The following is a 16,843-nucleotide window of genomic DNA, read 5'->3' as shown; positions in this document are numbered from 1 at the left end:
AGCAGATTCAGCGAAGCTCTGCTCTTGCTAGGGCTAGTGTTAGCAATTCTCTCAGGTTGAGCCCGTGAGCTCACCTACCGGTCCACATGAAGTTGGAATCGCCCCTTAAACTACCAACGGTTAGGTATGGAAAAAAAACTACATACCGGCGATCCCATCATGGTGAAAGTCTTCCCGCTTCCGGTTTGACCGTAAGCGAAAACACAGGCATTGTATCCTTCGAAAGCGCTGTCTATCACATCCAGACCTAGGTCGGAAAATACCTGGAAATCAGACGAAACATGAAAATAGCCGGCCAAGATGTTTTCTAGATCAATTCAACGACAAAACCTTGAATGCTGGTCATCATCGTGTACGTAAATCCCTTCTAAATGGGGTAACAAATACATATATCACACTTTACAAAAACTTAAGTATGGTGTATCATATTATGCAGCACCATATGAGGTTTGCTCATTAAAATGCTGAACTGCCTCTCCCGGCACGTGCCCCTATAGTCACAGCCTTATCGCGCTAATAATACCCAAAAAATCATGTATAGAATATAAGACGCCAAAACAAGGAAACCTGTTTTTAATTGAATTTAATAAATAATTCATGTCAAACAAAAAGTTCATAGAGAGTTCATGAAAAATGTTTGGGTGTTAATGTATTATTCATGTTCTTCTTATAATCACATTAGGTATACCTATTACATACGGCTAGACGTTTGAAAAGTTAAGTGTTTTGATAAATTTAGACATTGAATCACCGAATTATAGTGTATGTTGCGCTGCGATACGTTGCTAGCACACCTGACCTGCTTTTTTTTCCTACCTATGCTGATAGCCTTGAGAGGCTATTTCAGCTTCACCCTAACTTGTAGGAGCCGTGAGCTCGGGGCTCAAACCGGAGTGGTGCTAACACTAGCCCTAGCAAGAGCAGTGCTTCGCAGAATCTACCGCCGGATCGGAAACGCGACCCACTGAGAAAATTCGGCGAGAAACTCAGTGGGCTGTGTCTATGAGTTAGACTGACGTGCAATTTCTCTAGATCTGTAAAGGTTTATACACAACATTGCAAATCAGCGCGATGTGAATTGGCAACACACATAACGACGACACGAATTGCTGCAATGCGATTTCGTGCGACAACTGACAAGGCGTTTCCCTTCCACAATTGGCGTTCAATTCCCCATCCTTTAACATCGCTGGAATGCGCTATGCGAATCAATTCGCAAGTTCTTGCGATGCGTCGTGGTAGCTCGTAAATTTTTACGATGCGACGTCGAATCGCAGTATTGTGTGCAAGCCCTAAAAGCGCGCATCGAAGCCAGTGCTTTCGCGGCCACGGTGCGCGGAAATTTGAACGGACGTATTTCAAATGAAAAAGGAATTATGCTAAACTGTAATTTTTTTTGATTACTTAGATCAGTGAACGAGAGCAACGTGAATACAGTTATCCGCGTTGAGACATGAAATGAAATGGAAGTCATCGTGGCCTAAAAGATAAGACGTCCGGTGCATTCGTATGTAGCGATGCACCGGTGTTCGAATCCCGCAGACGGATACTAATTTTTCTAATGAATTACGTACTTAACAAATGTTCACGATTGACTTTCACGGTGAAGGAATAACATCGTGTAATAAAAATCAAATCCGCAAAATTATAATTAGCGTAATTACTGGTTGTCTTGTGGACGTCTTGTGAGTCCGCATGGGTAATGTAAGTGCGTATTGTGATTATTTTCATTCGGTGTGCTTTGAAAAATTGACTTAAGCAATACAAGTAATAAAATCGTCGCCATTTTTTAACTTCCGTACACTGCTTCAGGTCAGATCTATTTTGAACATTATTGACTAAACGGTAAGCAAATAATTCAAAATTAACAAACCAAAAACATTTAGATTGAGATGAAAATTATAATTAGCGTAATTACTGGATGTCTTGTGGACGTCTTGTGAGTCCGCATGGGTAATGTAAGTGCGTATTGTGATTATTTTCATACGGTGTGCTTTGTAAAATTGACTTAAGCAATACAAGTAATAAAATCGTCGCCATTTTTTAACTTCCGTACACTGCTTCAAGTCGGATCTATTTTGAAGATTATTGACTAAACAGTAAACAAATAATTCAAAATTAACAAACCAAAAACATTTAGATTGAGATGACATTCTCAGATTGCAAATTTAAGTATACGTAATTTACTAAAATAATATTAAAAGCGTTTTAGCTCATGCGTTACGTTTTTTTTTATTGCTTAGATTGGTGGACGAGCTCACAGCCCACCTGCTAACTGCGCCACCCATCTTGAGATATAAGCTCTAAAGTCTCAGTATAGTTACATCGGCTGCCCGGTCAAACCGAAACGGATTACTGCTTCACCGCAGATATAGGCAAGGTGGTGGTACCTACCCGCGCGGACTCACAAGAGGTCGTACCATCACCACGTTGCAGCACTGCGATATCGGTGAGTCCGACCGCAAGCCGATATCGTATCGTTCGGTGACTTAACATATTTCAGTGCAACGATATCGGCGGTTCCGCATTCGCTACGATATAACGTAATCGTGTCGTTAATTGAAAGTTGCTCTGACGGTCTCGAACAAAGATTAGTTCGTTGCTCAAGAAATAATGTGAAATCAATTCCATGGTTAGGAAATTATTACGAAAAACAAGATACAAAATTGTGGTTGTCTTTTCTTTAATTAAACACGCTCGTAATTTCAATTGAAAGCAAAACAAACGTGATTTATTCATTGATAATTACAATTTTCTATCATACTAGTGGTCCCCCGATAGTCGAAATTCAACATAATTAATTGAAACTATAAGTTTGCACACTATTATGATTCTATTGTCGAAGACTATTAAAGTTCTATAATCACAGATTTCGCCAAGACTACAATGTAGATAAATAATATTAATGACAAACAATATTCTCAATTTGACTACAGACTATAAGCATTAAGAAAAGTTTTACAAAACAAATAGTATGCATGAGTGTGTGTGTCGAACACATGGTAGTGTGTGTAAAGTTTTTTTTTTGATATAATGTATTTTCTATGCATAATTTTAAAAAAAATTAACATTCTGTACTCCTTCTCTATATTCTCAATAAGTGTAGGAAATTTCACGCAATTTTCGTAAAAAAGGGGTACAAAGTTTTTGCTTTACTTATTAATATATAGATTAGGATCTGACACGAAACTAATGTATTAATTTACGTTATAAATGATACGGAGTAATGTGTGCCCGTATAGTTAATTCGACCTCATGTCTACGGGCTCCGGAAACCCCTCACTACCCACCGGGCCACCAGCTCGTCTGTACGTCTACTACGTCAAGTCTCCTCCTTGTCTTTTTGCACGTGACAAATTAAAAGAACAAGGAACATCAACCAAATAAATTGTAATATTCAAGTATGTATATTGGTCACGATAAATCTTGTATAGAGATAAAACCTAGCTCACACGTCATCACTTAAATCTACATAATGTCTGATCGATATCGAAATAAAACAATTAGTATTTCGTATATAATTATTACTAGACGCTATTCGCCAATAGACGTCGGGAAGAGTTGATTATTGAAAACACGAATAAAACAACATTTTCTGAAAATAAATCGTAGCTAGATCGATTTATCGCCCCCGAAATCCCCTGTATACTAAATTTTATGAAAATCGTTGGAGCCGTTTCCGAGATTCAGATTACATATATACATATATATTCATATGCAATATATAATGTTACTGGTGGTAGGACCTCTTGTGAGTCCGCGCGGGTGGGTACCACCACCTTGCCTATTTCTGCCGTGAAGCAGTAATGCGTTTCGGTTTGAAGGGCGGGGCAGCCGTTGTAACTATACTTGAGACCCTAGAACTTATATCTCAAGGTGGTTGGCGCATTTACGTTGTGGATGTCTATGGGCTCCAGTAATCACTTAACACCAGGTGGGCTGTGAGCTCGTCCACCAACCCAAGCAAAAAAAAAACCAAGAGTTGCTCGTTTAAAGGTATAAGATGAAGTTTACCTGTTCTTGTGAAGCGTAATGCTTGTCGCCGCCGTCGAATGACCAGTAAGAATGATCGAACGTGAAATCCTTGTACTTTTCACGGCTACCCTCATTTTGTTCCTTGCTACTCTGTAAAGATAAGTAACGAATTCAAGTATACATCGAATATTAAAATAGTGCTTAATGTTATCTATACTAATATTATAAAGAGGAAAGATTTGTTGTTTGTATTGAATAAGCTTGGAAACTACTGAGCCGATTTGAAAAATTCTTTCCCTGTTTGGAAGCTACACTATTCCCGAGTGACATAGGCATCTTTTTTGAAAAAAAAAATATGGATCCTTACTAAAACCCCAATAATGTAACAATTTACTACGACAATTTACTCCAATAATTTACTACGACTTTGTAGAACACATTATTATTTATAAAAAGTGTTGCGACAGCATATGTCTCACTATTATAGTTATGCAACAATAACTCCTTTTACTTAAAAAAATAAAACAACGTCAAATATCGTTGAAATTTTTGTTAAAGACCCGAGCGGAGCCGGAGCGGGCCGCTAGTCTATCATAAAAATAATATTGTACTTGAGTCTAAAATTAGCGGGCCTTCCTACTTCTGGCGCAATAGGCTTTGAAATTATTAAGATATCAGAGGATGGGGAGGTCATTAGTGGTTATCACTTGATTCCGGCAATTGTCACAACTTATTTTGTTTCAGATTTATCTCGTTCTTATCTTTACGGCTCTAAATAATAGTCGATCAGCAACAATATTACGAGCAACTGATTAAACATTAACTATGTGAAGTTTGCATATTATCAGAGTATTTTTAGGGCTGATTCACACGTGAAGTGCGTGTTTTTTATTTCGTTTTTTTGATAATTTATTTTTAGGTTAATTTGAAGATCTCGGGACGATCCGTGTTGGTTTTCATTTTATAACAGTAAGTTCTGATGGTAATTAAGGGCGGAAAGCAGAAATAATCTGGAAATAAATAAATAAATAATAAATATTTACTAACAACCACACCACGTTAACCGGTCCCGTGATAAGTTCGTAAAGAACTTGTGTTACAGGTACCAGATAACGGATATAAATGTAAGATTTTTATTATACACATACATATATTTAATATACATCCATAACCCTGGAAAAGACATTTATATTTATCATACAAATATCTTCCCTTGGCGGGATTCGAACCCGCGACCCCCTTGTGTAGTGACCATGTCACTTACCACTACACCAGACGGCCGTTGGAAAGGGAAAGGGAATGGAAATTCAAACTATACTACTACAGATGAGATTAGACTAATACAATTTTATTTTCTTAGCTAATCTGTAGTTATGGAAATCTGATCAATAACCGAACAAGCCATTGTTAGGTCAGAACTTAAAGATACAAATGATCCGTCCGTAGTAGTAATAACAATATTACTAATAACAATATTACTAATAACAATATATCTGCTATAGGTAGACGTAGCGTCCGGTGCGTTCGTGCTGAGCCATGCACTGGTGTTCGAATCCCGCAAGCGGGTACCAATTTTTCTAATAATTCGAACCACTCTTGTAGTGTAGCCCAGCCTTTACATTAATCGTATAGTGAATTGTGACATCACCTGCCGTATTTTTACAATACGAGTTGCATTTTTTTTTCAATTATTAATTTATTTAAATTCCGGTGTTTTGCATGCGATATTTTGGCATCGAATTAACGGACTGGTTCACCTATACCATTAGCAAATAACGAATGATAATAAAACTGTTTTATGTAATCGCCTTGTATGCGTTTCGGGGTTTTTGTTTGTTTAGTCGGCGGAGGTTACTGGTGGTAGGACCTCTTGTGAGTCCGCACGGGTATTTCTGTCGTGAAGCAGTAATGCGTTTCGGTTTGAAGGGTGCGGCAGCCGTTGTAACTATACTGAGACCTTAGAACTTATATCTTAAGGTGGGTGGCGCATTTACTTTGTAGATGTCTATGGCCTCCAGTAACCAGGTGGGCTGTGAGCTCGTCTACCCATCTAAGCAATAAAAAAAAGTTCATGGTGCTACTGATTAAAACTAAGCCGTAGTTCGTACACCACAGTGCGAAGGCGTCCCTTGAGAGTTAAATCTCGGGTGCATTGGAATAACGGATTTCCAGCCATTCAGACCGGAACGCATTTTATATATGTAATTTAATTCTACTGTACGTGTGTATGACACAAATCGTCCTAAACGGCTGGACCGATTTGAATGTTTTTTTTATATGCGTTTGGGTGGCACCCTGGGTGGTTTAGATTCACAAGTCAGCCCGATAGGTGGCGTTGCAGTCTTGCAACTAAACGGCTGGATCGACTTGAATGATTTGTTGTGTATGCATTCATTTAATTCGTTTCATTCATTTCGTTCATTTCATTCAATTGATTCATTTCATTCATTTTATGCATGCAGAACGTTTATCGAGTTCGGTAGTTATGGTATTATATTCGGTAGACGTGATCAATGGGAGGAGCACTGCCTACCGCAAAATGTCTGAAGGTGGATGGAAGCATTTGCGTTGATATTTATTAGCTCCGGTAACCATTTCACAGCAGGTGGGCCGCGAACAGGTATAACCGATAGTGTAATAATAATAATGCTGTTTCATGGAACTTCTATAAGATAAAAATCAACCTATTTATATGTATCAAAGTCCATGTGTAAATAAATATACATATATATTGTAAAACTGACTTTTAAAAGTCATGTTTTTTTCCCCACCTATGCTGATAGCCTTGAGAAGCTATTTCAGCTATGTAGGTGAGCTCACGGGGCTCAAACCGGAGAGTTGCTCACGCTGGCCCTAGCAAGAGCAGCGCTTCGCAGAATCTACCACCGAATCGGAAACGCGACGCACTTAGAAGATCCGGCGAGAAACTCAGTGAGTGAGCTGTGTCTGTGGGTTGATAAAGTCATGTCTCATGTGTAAATAATGAAAAAATCATGTGTAAATAAATATACATATATATTGTAAAACTGACTTTTAAAAGTCATGTTTTTTCCCCCACCTATGCTGATAGCCTTGAGAAGCTATTTCAGCTATGTAGGTGAGCTCACGGGGCTCAAACCGGAGAGTTGCTCACGCTGGCCCTAGCAAGAGCAGCGCTTCGCAGAATCTACCACCGAATCGGAAACGCGACGCACTTAGAAGATCCGGCGAGAAACTCAGTGAGTGAGCTGTGTCTGTGGGTTGATAAAGTCATGTCTCAAGATTGTTACAATTACGTTGTGGATGTCCACGGGCGCCAGTAACCACTTGACACCGTCAGCTTGTCCACCGATCTAAGATATAGAAAAAAAAACTATTCTCTATAGATTCCGAAACGGCGGGACCGATTGCCGTGAAATATTCAGGAAAAATTCAGATTGGCACAGCGGGAGATCCCACGTCCTTACGGATCCATCAGATCCAATAACTCTTGCATTACATACCTTCAGCTCTAACACTAGGAGCAGACTTAGGAACCCCGGTAACCGTACTCGTCGAACTCGACAAAGATGTCGACGTGCAACCTAACCCATGCATCAGCCCGCTGAGTTTCTCGCCGGATCTTCTCAGTGGGTCGCGATTCCGATCCGGTAGTAGATTCATTCGCGAAGCAATTGCTCTTCAATTGTTAGGTCTCCTTCGGAGGCGCTCGGGCAGTTGTTAGCAAATCCCACCCCTCCTGGCTGAGCCTTTGCTCGCCCACCTGTCCTGGTGAAGCTGGAAAGGCCTCCGGGCCACCAATAATCTTTCAATCATAAAAAAAGCAAGAGATCCTATGTTAGTATGACCTCATACTATTATTATATTAATACTAGTCGTACGCTACGCTTCGCTGGGCAGTTAAAATTAACATTATTATTTATTGTCATTATTATTAGGGAGTCCAACACTCATATAAATATTAGCCTGTCCATTAAGTACATGTATTTTCTACACGGATACCAAGACAATCAGATGCATGGTTCAGTAGTTATAACGGAATATCCGTAAAAACCACTGTAGATTAGTATAGATAGGATTAAAGTCAAATGAGAGATCGGTCGGCAGATCCTGGTGGGTTTGCTAGTACTAAATAAATTATGAAGTATTATATAAATTCATATTATTGCTAAAGAGCTTTAAAAGCAACTATTGTTTTAACAAATTACCGAAGTCTGCCTTACCTAATTTATCGACACAGGTGAATTTATCGTCGAAGCAAACGGTAACTGGTTTAGTTATTTTTAGTTTATTTTGTTTTTTGTCGTATCGGAGACCATCGAACGATTTCGTATACTTGTCTAGATTCTGAGATGACGACATATATCCGAAATAAGTAGCTTGAGCATTAGGAATATGACGCCATATCTATTTTCTTTTTCAAAATTCGCTTACGTATTACTATATGTTGGTTTTTTAACTCGCTTTGATTAGTTTGCTAGTAACTTAGAGAGGTTTTACAAGCTTCATCGAAAATGTAGGCGAGCTTACGCGGCTCGGCCTGACGAATTTACTAACACTAACCCTATCAAGGGCGGTGCTGCGCTGAATCTACTATCGGATCGGAATTGCGACCCAAGTGGGTCGCAATCCGCTATGTAGCGGATCCGCCGAGAAACTCGGTGGGCTGTCATTGTATATAACGAAATATTCGATATAATTTTAGTTAAATACAAAATATATTTGATCTAAATTAAAACTCACACGTATTAAGGATCTATGGCATTAAATTTTTATTTATTTGATCTAACGTCCTCCCCAAGGCAGATTATTTTAATTTTTTGTTCGACTAGCTACTTTAGCGTTTTTTCTTTTTTTTAGTTTAAAACTATATAGTTTTGTTTCTCTTTTCCTTAATGTCTAGACTTTTCGGATTCTCATACTGATTTAGTACCATGCTAGTAGTAGTTAAATTTATATAGCAAGTTTTTTATTGTCAATGTGGGTTAAAGAACATAACGGTCCATCAAAGTAGCCACCGTCGCTCGTGGACATCTGCAATGCCATGCCAACCAGCAGTGGAGGCAGCCAAGACGCCGCCCACAAACAAGAATTCGTATTAAATCGTAGAATATCGGATTTAATGCTCCTAATGTCGAGACACGTAAATTCATGTGCCCACACAATATCCAAATTCGTCTAACCGGCCATTTCCTCTGAGTAGCCGTAATCAGTATGGGATCGTTATTAGAGTTCCTGCTATTCTAATACACTTTAGGATATCATCGTGTATTATAAAGTCCAATAGCTTATTGGTTATTTAAAATTTGAATTTTGTTTTTTTTTTAATGTTATACAAAATGTGTTTTTTAAGCTATTGCATAGCTTTTATCGCGGGACTTGAGCGCGGCGACCGAATCATGAAATTCGGTAACGAAAAAAACCTCACACCCCTCACTCCGCCTACCATGTAGCTCGCGTTCAACACATTCACACGTTGCGCTTGTGTAGTGTTTGTGAATAAGCGCGTGGCGTGACGTCACACTATGCGCATCATGAAAAGTCTGCCCATCTCTCTCTCGCGCGGTCTAGCTTATGAGTGTGAAGGGGACAGTTAAGGTTTTGCTTTTATTAATGTTTAATATGGCGTGGTCTGGTTTTATTATTGTTTTAATATTAAATTATCATTGTCTAATTATAATTGCATAAGTTGATAAAAAATGCTATGCAATAGCTTTACCGCGGCAGTTCCCGAGTGCCACACGTTTGTTTTTTTTATTTATTACCCTAGATCTATTAATAAATTACGCAAATTAATTTATATTTAAGCGTTTAAGCGACATTTCGCTTTAACACTCGACATTAATATTTTTCTAATTAAATTTCCGTTTTCTTTGGTATCAGCATCAACAGTTCGATGTTTTTAATTGAACTTCAATTACGTTTAATCTATCGAAATAGCTAAAGAAGTTATTTTTGTTATGATATTTTTTCAAATTTTAAACATTATATAGATCTCCTGTGAAGTTGCAAAAATGTTGCTTAAACCAAATAGCCTTTCTCTCGTCGATATGTTATAAATGGTTACTAGACCACAAACCGTGGGTACCGCTACCCATCTTGAGTCATGAGGTCAAAAGCTGTCCCTTTCTATCCCGAATTTATTAATTATTGGAACTGCTATTCCTGATTTCCTATCTCTTTTATCCCCTTTGATATTCATAGACTTACGTATTCCGTACGTTTCGATTATTTGTACCAAATTCAGCAGACTCCTGGGCCGATTTTTTCGGTGAGTGATCAGAATAAGTTTCATTATAGTCCAATAAATCGAATGACACATTGACAACACAGCCTGGCTCTGTTACATATACCTCAATACGCTACGGTAACAATTCTAAGGCAAATAAAAAAAAAAATTATTCAACCGTGACGCATAACTCGTAAATAGCATTCGCGTATAGTATGTGACCTTGATAATGCGTTAATAACACAGATGATTTCATTAGTACCTGTCTGTGCAACGTGTTACTTATGTGGATAGCTGTACTGCAGACTGTACGCTTGCAAAACTTCGCCCCTCCCCCAGTCGATAGACCGATAATTAAGAAGCAGCTGTCTGTTCACATGAGGCCAGATACTGATCTAAAGATATCGCTGCTTTTATTTGATTATTTTTGTATATTATGTAACCCCTTGGCAAATTGTAGGCATACCAAACGTAATCGGGTCGACGGATCCTATAAACCATCCACCATCCGTCGTATCTCTGCTGTAAAGTACTTGAGCGTTCTGGTCTCAACGATGGGTTAAGAACAAAACGCCTGAACTCTCGCTGAACAATCATACATTGGCATTACTGACGTTTAGTAGTGATACAAAGACAAATGGTTCAGCGAGTAAACTAACCCATAGACACAGCCCACTGAATTTCTCGCCGGATCTTCTCAGTGGGTCGCGTTTTCAAGCCTGTGGTAAATTCTGCGAAGCACTGCTCTTGCTAGGGCCAGTTTTATCAACGCCTCCGCGTTTGAGCCGCGTGAGCTCACCTATACGCTAGGGTAACGCTGATATAGCCTCACAAGGCTATCAGCATAGGTAGGGAAAAAAGTGTTCTCTGCTAAATTCGAGCATCTGTATAGTTGGCTAAATTGGCAAACGAGTTGCAGGATTCAAACTTCATAATGGCATTACACGCTACGAATACAATGGAGAACATGGAGCGTGTTACGTCACGTGCGCATATAAATTACGACATATAGACATATCTATTCCCCAATCATAACGAATGATTACTTCTTAGACTCCTACGTTGTCTGTGTTTTGTGTGGGCGAATGAAATGGGAGATGCCTTTTGTCCTAGCACAGGTGCTAGGTACAGCAGAGCTTAAATTATTTTATTATTAGGCCAAATGGAAATACTCACTTTGACGGTAAGGAGCCGCGTTTTCTTTCCCTCCATCTGAACTATGAGTTTGGCGGCCATGTCCTTTTCTCTGCAACAATTAGAACATAGAATTATAATAAAAATTTTATTGCCTTCGAAGGGCAACAGTACAGCCAAGCTACTTTTATTTATTTATGAAGAAAGTATTACTGGGGGCCCGAAGGCCTTTTCAGTCTCACAAGGAGAGGCGGGCGAACAAAGGCTCAGCCAGGAGGGGTGGGATTTGCTATCAGAGGCCCGAGCGCCTTCGAAGGAGACCTAACAGCTCAAGGGCAGCTGCTTCGTCAATGTATCTACTACCGGATCGGAGTCATAACCAACTGAGAAGATCCGGCGAGAAACTCAGCGGGCTGTGTCTGTGGGTTAAGTTGCACCTTGCACCCTTCGACGAGAACCAAATTTACCCTCCACGACGCCGCACCTACTTCATTAGATATTGCATTATTGGCCAATAGATGGCGAAGCTTTCAATTCAGTCTCGCACGATTACCCCAAACGAAAAACTAACATTTTTTTAATATTTTTGTTAATTTAATTTTTTACAGTAAGCTGTCAACATTAAGACATTCAACCGTAGTTTTGAGAAAAAACAATTTCTTAGGCGGTGCATGTACAATGTCTATCAATTAATCTACAGTAGATCTAGTAGATCTTGAGGCACTCTTCTTCTGAGTCTATTTTTAGTCATTTGGTTGTCAATCAAAACTAACATTGAAGAGTAAACTTTTTTTCTCAAATTTGTTAAGCTCGTGTTCGACGTGCCGTATGTCATTACCGGAGTCATAGAAAACGCAATGTAAATGCCTTTATCATGGCATATATGGTCGAGCTATCAATCGTATTGTATGCTGCCCTACCCTTCAAACTAGAACGCATGACTGCTTCAAAGCTATGTGTCGGTACTCATCCGCACAAGCTCACAGGGCGCCACTCGCGACACGACGAATAATATGTAATGCATTTTCATTTTAACTGGGTTTTTTTTCACTTAAGCTACTTTAATTGATATCTACATTACTGGTGGTAGGACTTCTTGTAAGTCCTCGCGGGTGGGTACCACCACCCTGCCTATTTCTGCCGAGAAGCAATAATGCGTTTCGGTTTGAAGGGTGGGGCAGCCGTTGTAACTATACTGAGACCTTAGAACTTATATCTGAAGGTGGGTGGCGTGTTTACGTTGTAGATGTCTATGGGCTCCAGTAACCACTTAACACCAGGTGGGCTGTGAGCTCGTCTACCCATCTAAGTAATCGTTTATTACATAGTCTAGCATTTCATTTTTTTCATTACGGCGTTTCGAATGCCGTAGTTTTCGTGGCTGTGAATGATTAAGGTGCAATACAAGCATAAATCACTGCTCCATAAGTCATCAAGAGATTTATTTGTGACGTGTACAAAAAAAATTGATGGCATGTCTCTATGATCACACCCAATCAGCTTAACACTTTATTTATTTGCTTATTAATTAATTATGCATTTTTAGTGGAAGGCTATTAATAACCCTGGAGATTACTCTGCCTATTTCTGCTATGATACAATTAAATGTTTGAGTTTGGAACAGCCGTGAGATACTGTACAAATTTAGACTTAACTTCAGTAAGCCCTTCACTGTTTAATTGTAAGCTCGTTGAGCCATCTTGCAATAAAAAAAAATTGCAAACCTTGTCTGAACAATTGGAAACAAAACTAAACAAAATCAGCCAACTCAATGGAGTCATTCTCTAGTGATGCTCTATCATACATGTGACAATGGTTTTTATTACAATCTGTCATCTCTACTACGATTCCCTGTACAATAGGAACTAGAAACTTTTTTTATATATTTCTAAAAATTATACATTTTTAGTTTTATAGATGTTAAATATCTAGACACATAGCACACCTGTTTGCCACAAAAATGTTGACCTGAACATGTAGATAATTATTTTTTCCCTATATCAGCCTTGCACTGCCAATGCAATGCATGCTGATAGATTATGTTAATTTATTATAACAGGATTAAATGAAATGTCTCTTTTTTGAATATATAGTATAAAATAAGAAGTAATAGCGTTTTGAAAATAACAACATATGATTGAACAACCATTTTTCTTATTGGTATTTGATTCAGTGTATTCTAAATATGTTTTTTTTTATTTTCAAAAACATACTGTCTATTGATTGGTGGAATTGATTTGTTTACATGCATGTTAGTAATCAAACTCACAAGCGTACGTTCCTAAGATTCTTGACTTGTAAATTCATTCCTTGTGAATTAATTTAATGATTAAACATGAACCAGGTCACTGATTTTATTATTTTATTTTGCATTTTTTCGGCAACTTTCATCTACGACCCGAGTCCGAGGTACAGTTTGCTCCAAATGCAACTCAACCGTGAAAGTCATTGTCATTTCAACGTGACATCATTAGTTTTTGTACTTTCAAAATGTAACAAACAGATTCTAACAAACAACCCTTTTTCGTTACATCGGAGCCTTCGTCAATACCATTTTATCAAACATAAAATTTAATCTAACTCATAATAATACAAATAGACTGTAATTAGAGTTTGTATTCGCGATTTAAACGAAGACAATACAAAACTGTGCAAAAACAATAGTGCAACAGCTGATTCCTTTATAAATTTTATATTTACCTTTGATTGAACGGGCGAACCCTTACAGCAACTTTTACCGAGGCCATTGTCATACATTATATTATTGTAACTTAAACAAATAGTAGTTCACATTTAATAACACAAAATACGACACATTAATATGAGTTTACGTTTTGTGACTGCTAGAATCGAAACTCCGTTCTTTGACATTTGAAGTAATTTGAACAAACGTGATTGACAAACCGTCAACAATGACAGAGAATCAGAGAGTACAGTTGACAGCTACTTGCACGTCAGTGAAAGGCTAAAGCCCACTGAAACATGAAACCTAGGTCTATGCTAAAGCCACAGGGCCTAAATAACTAAACAGGTTTTTTTTTTGTTTTTTTTTTTCTTTATTGCTATTTATGTGTAAATGGTACAAACAGAGCCCACACGTGTATGTACCTATTATTATCTTGCCAATTTCTGTCGCAAAGCACTTTTGTATTCCAGAGGCCAATTAAGGGCTGCAGTGAGTTCTTTTGCCACTCAACATTTCAACAATCACTTAAAAATGTATTTTACTAATTTTTAAAGTCTATGTACTGCTTAAAAAAATGTGTTAGTATAAAAACTTTTTCGGATTCTTAGTTAATGAATTGTGTATATTGCTATCTCCAACATATCTATTTTTCACAGATCTACTATTTAGCGACAACAACACGTTTTTAGGGTACGGTTAGATATTTCTAAAACAAAAATAACTCGCATACCATGAAACACCATATAACATCTTTTTTTCTAAATTTATTCAAGTGGCGAGTTTCCAACAGTGCTATATATTGAAGCTTAACTACGATTGGTTTAACAATAAATATTTTGCCCACATTTATGAAACTGGGAAAATATAAAATGTTTTGGCAACATTACAAGTTTCGATTACGATCAGACTTCATTGAGAAAACTGAAAAGGTTATCTCAAATTATTAAGTGTTTTCAATCTTTTCTTCATTTACTTACGGTATAGTAACAGTTTCATTATCTATTCTCTTCATAAACAAATGATTTTAACTTTAAAAAGGCAAACAAGTGATCTGTAACTAATCGTATAAAATTTAAACTGATCCTGATCATTGAAACACATTACATAATATTGTTGATTTTTGCAGCCCTCACGATGTCGGACGCCCCTGGTCGCCCCATGAAGTTCCCTTACACGTTCTCAGCGAAGATCGCTCAGTTCCCATATAAATTTTACCTCCAGAATCTGTGGCTTTGGCGTTACTGGGCTGCCGCCATCGTAATTTCCTCACCACTCTTCTACAAAATTCACAAAATGTGTAAGCACCTGAATATTTTATGCAATTTTTATTAAATATGACCAAATAGGATCAATTCCAGTTACAAAAGCAAAAATTACAAGAATGTGATACTCATAAATAAAAAAAAAACCTAACATTGTTCCAAATTCGTATTATTACAGAAAATTAATTTGGCGGTCCTGTTTTGTAAATGTCTTGCTTTCCCTTTGTTATAGACTACACTGTCCTAAGATTTGATTAATGGTAGCCATGTAAACATGTAAAAATTGTTTTTTTGGCATAACTGGACATCATTATAATCCAGCTGTGTTCTCCACAATATTTCCAAATTTCAACATATAACCATTATAACCATACTTTTGTTTATAATTATTTTTAACTTCACTAATGAACCTATAGAAAATCGGTTGCTTGATAAGATGTAAGTGTAGAAACAGACTAAAAGAGACAAAAACTTTGTTTTTAATTTTTTTGGAGGAAACTAATACTAAAATCAACCATACATTTCTAGTTCTGTTTTAATTATTATTTTGTGATTAATCTTACTTACCAACACTCTTTTTATTATACACACCCAATTATCTCTATGATTAAGCATTATATTTAACCCTATTGATAATCTATAAAGAAAACAAAAGGATAATTAATTTCATCTTCTGCCCAAATTGATGCACAAGTATTCTATCAGCCTGTATCATTTTTGTTTGCAAAAATAAATACTCCAAAGTAATTGCCTTAAGCAGAATATTTATTTGATCTATTCACTAATTATGTCCCGAAGGTTTGGATTGAACATTTTCGTGTAACTGTCTTATAGTTGTTAACTGTTTATATTTAGTGCCTGTGATTTATGTCTTTGCCACATATGGAGCACTCCTAAATCTTCGCACAGATTTTCTTTAAAAACGCCTTCATCTTGAGTCAATTTAAAAAGATCATTATCCAATAACCAATTCTTGACAACAGGACAACACAATAAAGCAATTCACTGGCAGGTGTGAGCAGTCATGGTGAATATTATGTAGCATTTTAAGAGTTTGTCTATGTTTATTTTGTTATTTTTCAGCAAACTCTCCTGAAAATGTAAGCAAGTGGGCTGAAATCAGAAGGAAAGAAGCTGCCGAACACCACTAAATGTAGTAGTTCCAATCACAGCTTGTAATAAATTGTTTGATTTATTTATGTTGTAAGCAATAATAAAATCATGGGCTAGTTTACGTTGTTTTTTTGAAGAAACTTTGACTGGAATTCATTTTTAATGGTTTTTATGTATTTAGTGACTAAAATGATTGAGCTCAGGAAAGAAAGTACCATCTAAAGAAAGGACCTGAATTCAATATCTGCAAGAATAAATGTGGGAAATACTGTATTTCACTTTGAGGGTGACAGATGTTAGGTTGAAGTTGTTTTGTTCATGTCCTTTACCATGTACTGGGACATGGACAATAGGTTGGGTCGATCACAAGCATAAGTAGATAATTATGCAAAAAACTTAAGTTTACTTAATTAAGCGGAAATTACAAGTAATCAGATTATAATTATTTGACTCTGATTGTTTAGA

General features: G+C 37.4%; 2 protein-coding genes across 4 annotated transcripts in view; one reads left to right on the top strand and one right to left on the bottom strand.

Moving 5' to 3' along the window:
* Positions 1-14,208, bottom strand: part of Klp98A (kinesin-like protein 98A) — a 52,053-nt gene extending 37,845 nt beyond the window's left edge. Inside the window, exons 1-4 of one of the 2 annotated variants that reach the window (XM_028181636.2) lie at positions 14,018-14,208; positions 11,360-11,429; positions 4,015-4,125; positions 147-263 (exon numbers count right to left, since the gene is read on the bottom strand). In XM_028181636.2, the coding sequence (XP_028037437.2) occupies positions 147-263; positions 4,015-4,125; positions 11,360-11,429; positions 14,018-14,070 (351 nt within the window). In that variant the 5' untranslated portion in view covers positions 14,071-14,208. The remainder of the gene's footprint in view (positions 1-146; positions 264-4,014; positions 4,126-11,359; positions 11,430-14,017) is intronic. The other variant, XM_089738310.1, reaches the window with a different exon arrangement.
* Positions 14,209-14,801: 593 nt separating this feature from the next.
* LOC114248405 (uncharacterized) lies at positions 14,802-16,497 on the top strand. 2 transcript variants are annotated; one of them, XM_028181635.2, is made up of 3 exons: positions 14,802-14,932; positions 15,130-15,300; positions 16,349-16,497. In XM_028181635.2, exons 2-3 carry the CDS (start codon positions 15,138-15,140, stop codon positions 16,414-16,416), a joined length of 231 nt encoding a protein of 76 aa, XP_028037436.2. In that variant the 5' UTR covers positions 14,802-14,932; positions 15,130-15,137; the 3' UTR covers positions 16,417-16,497. The 2 variants fall into 2 exon arrangements, with proteins under 2 accessions (XP_028037436.2, XP_028037435.2); XM_028181634.2 differs by having other exon boundaries at positions 14,823-14,981.
* Positions 16,498-16,843: the final 346 nt, after the last annotated feature.

The sequence above is a fragment of the Bombyx mandarina genome, chromosome 25, assembly GCF_030267445.1.
Source record: "Bombyx mandarina strain Sakado chromosome 25, ASM3026744v2".
Taxonomy (NCBI): Eukaryota; Metazoa; Arthropoda; class Insecta; order Lepidoptera; family Bombycidae; genus Bombyx; species Bombyx mandarina.
The sequence above is the reverse complement of the archived record's forward strand: the minus strand, read 5'-3'. Positions and strand labels throughout refer to the sequence as shown.

Excerpts from the sequence above, each read along its gene's own strand:
- LOC114248405 (XM_028181635.2), top strand. The coding sequence starts at position 15,138 with ATGTCGGACGCCCCTGGTCGCCCCATGAAGTTCCCTTACACGTTCTCA. Across the intron at positions 15,301-16,348 it reads CTACAAAATTCACAAAATGT|CAAACTCTCCTGAAAATGTA; the intron begins GTAAGCACCTGA and ends GTTATTTTTCAG.